General features: G+C 51.2%; 2 protein-coding genes across 2 annotated transcripts in view; one reads left to right on the top strand and one right to left on the bottom strand.

Annotated features, from left to right (window-relative positions):
* Window positions 1–166, top strand: part of MSTO1 (misato mitochondrial distribution and morphology regulator 1) — a 3,815-nt gene extending 3,649 nt beyond the window's left edge. The window contains exon 11 of the mRNA XM_023742519.1: window positions 17–166. Within this exon, the coding sequence (XP_023598287.1) occupies window positions 17–166 (150 nt within the window). The remainder of the gene's footprint in view (window positions 1–16) is intronic.
* Window positions 167–1,325: 1,159 nt separating this feature from the next.
* The window catches only part of LOC101353448 (GON-4-like protein), a 21,955-nt gene continuing 20,939 nt past the window's right edge, over window positions 1,326–2,341 (bottom strand). The window contains exon 12 of the mRNA XM_023742548.1: window positions 1,326–1,473. Within this exon, the coding sequence (XP_023598316.1) occupies window positions 1,447–1,473 (27 nt within the window). The 3' untranslated portion in view covers window positions 1,326–1,446. The remainder of the gene's footprint in view (window positions 1,474–2,341) is intronic.

Genomic DNA, 2,341 nt, shown 5'->3' with positions numbered 1-2,341 from the left:
CCTATCCCTTACACAGACACCCTCTTGCCAGGCCGCCTCCTTGGTTCCTCTGCTTACCTCAGCAGGGGTCTTGTTGCCCAGCTGCTGGGAGATGACGCTAAATGTCTGGGGCTGGGCTCCTTGTTCCTGGCACATGGTGAGAATCACACGGTCAGCTTCCCTGTAACCCACAGATGGTGATTAATTCTAGGGAGCCGGCCACGGGGCTGTGTCTGAGGTCTTTCCAGCAGACAGGCATCACGCATCCCCACCTACCTTGTCCACAGGACCACCTTCTCCCCTGTGGAGCTGACCTTGCTGTTGTTGGCACATACGGTAGCTTCTGTGGCCTTCGGCAGCTGCTCCCCTTCTGGGCCTCTGCCCTGCGTGCCACTGTCCTTGTCCAGACTCCCTCTAAGGGTTGTAGGAGAAGTCTCTGAGGTGTCAGTTCCCGATGAAGATGATTCACGGACAGGGGACATCCTGTCTGCTGTCTTCACCCCAGCTCTGCCTAAGGACAGCCAGCTCTCCTGAGTGTCTGCTTTCCCAGACACCTGGCTTCTCGCTATGTCTCTGGTCCTTGGAGAAACAGGGCTCAGGAAGGAAGCCGGGAGCTCCACAGTCCCCGGCAATGGCTCAGTTTCTGAAGCATCCCAGACAAGCCTGGAAGTCTCTGACTCCCCCACTGCCTCGTGGCCCTCCCTGTCTCTGTGAAGTTCGGGGGATGCCTTGGCATAGGAGGCAGCCTCCGGCCCAGCCTGATTTCTCTTAACAGTCTGGTGGAAAAGCTGAGGAGTGTCTGGTGAGCAAGGCGGTGGGCCATCCAGGAGGAGTCGGTCTGTAGGGGTCACTTCTCGAGGGGACAGCAAAGTGCTCTCCACTGCCAGTCCTGCTTAGGAGGAAAATAAGGCCCTAAGGATACGGACAGGGTCGAAATGCACTTAAGAATGACAAATCACCACAGGGTCACCCTGGTGAGCTATTGAGGGGGGAAGAGGAGAAAGCCCCACTGCCAAGCTGAGAGTCACTAGTCTTTAGAACGCAGACCAGAGAGGACCTAGGGACAGGGAAGGCTCCAGGAACGGGGACATGAGCACACTGCTGCAGCAGGAGACTCCAGCAGTTAACTTCTGCCAAGAGGATTGAGGCTGCAGGGAGGAAAATTAAGGCTGCACATTGGTCTGTTAGGAAAAGAGGCATCCCCAAGCTCAGAGGGTCCCCCTTAGAGTAGGTGAGAAAGAAAGGGAGGAGGGCTGGGTTGGCTTGGGACACTGGGACAGCCAGTCAGATCGCTCACCTGGAACAGGCGTCTCTCCTGTTCTGGTGGCCTTGCCAGTCCTGCTCTGGGTGGCCTCGATGCTCTCCCGCTCCTCTGGGGCTTCCTCCTCCACCGTGTCCTTGCCCTGCACAGCGTCCTTAGCACCAAGCATGGGACTGGCCTCTCGGTGGGGGCTGTTGCTCACCAGCTCATGGGGCTCCTTGCTCTTGGATTTGCTGTCACAGACCTGCAGGGATGGCCTCGGGGTCAAGGCTCTCTGACCTCCTATGGCTCAAGGGTGCACCCAAGAAAAACGCCCAGCCAGCCAGCCAAGCCTGGGCCAACACTTCTAAACGCCCAGGATGGCTCACGGGATTCCACTAATCTAGCACTCTACTTTTGCTACCAACCAGCCCCATTCCAGAGAACCAGTATTAGCTTTACTACTACCTTTAGGGTCTGTTTTCCTAATGTGGGTTTTCATTAAAAAATAAATGAGAGGAAAATATTTGGACTGGGTTATTTGTTTCCAATTCGAAAAGCTTTACCCAGAGGATTATCTTTTAAAAGCAAAATCGATTCATTTAAAAAGATTCTATTTTACACATAAAAGTGTGTGTTCTCAAAATAATAAATGTTGGAGAGGTTGTGGAGAGACTGCAGCACTTACACACTGCTAGTGGGAACGTAAAATGGTACAGCCACTTTGGAAATCGATTTGACGCTTCCTTATAAAGCTAGAAATAGAAGTACCATAAGATCTAGCAATCCCACTCCTTAGAATATATGCTGGAGAAATAAGAGCCGTTGCACAAATAGATAATATGCACACCCATGTTCACGGCAGCACTGCTCACAATAGCAAAAAGATGGAAACAACCTAGATGCCCATCAACAGATGAATGGAAAAAACAAACTGTGGTATATTCACACAATGGAATACTACACAACGATAAAGAACAACCATGAATCCACAAAACATAACATGGATGAACCTGGAAGGCATTATGCTGAGTGAAATTAGTCGCAAAAGGACAAATATTGTATGAGACCACTATTGTAAGAACTCAAGAAAAGTTTTAAACACAGAAGAAAACATTCTTT

This window comes from Trichechus manatus, unplaced genomic scaffold (assembly GCF_000243295.1).
Source record: "Trichechus manatus latirostris isolate Lorelei unplaced genomic scaffold, TriManLat1.0 scaffold00213, whole genome shotgun sequence".
NCBI lineage: Eukaryota > Metazoa > Chordata > Mammalia > Sirenia > Trichechidae > Trichechus > Trichechus manatus.
This window is presented reverse-complemented; position numbering and strand designations above follow the sequence as displayed.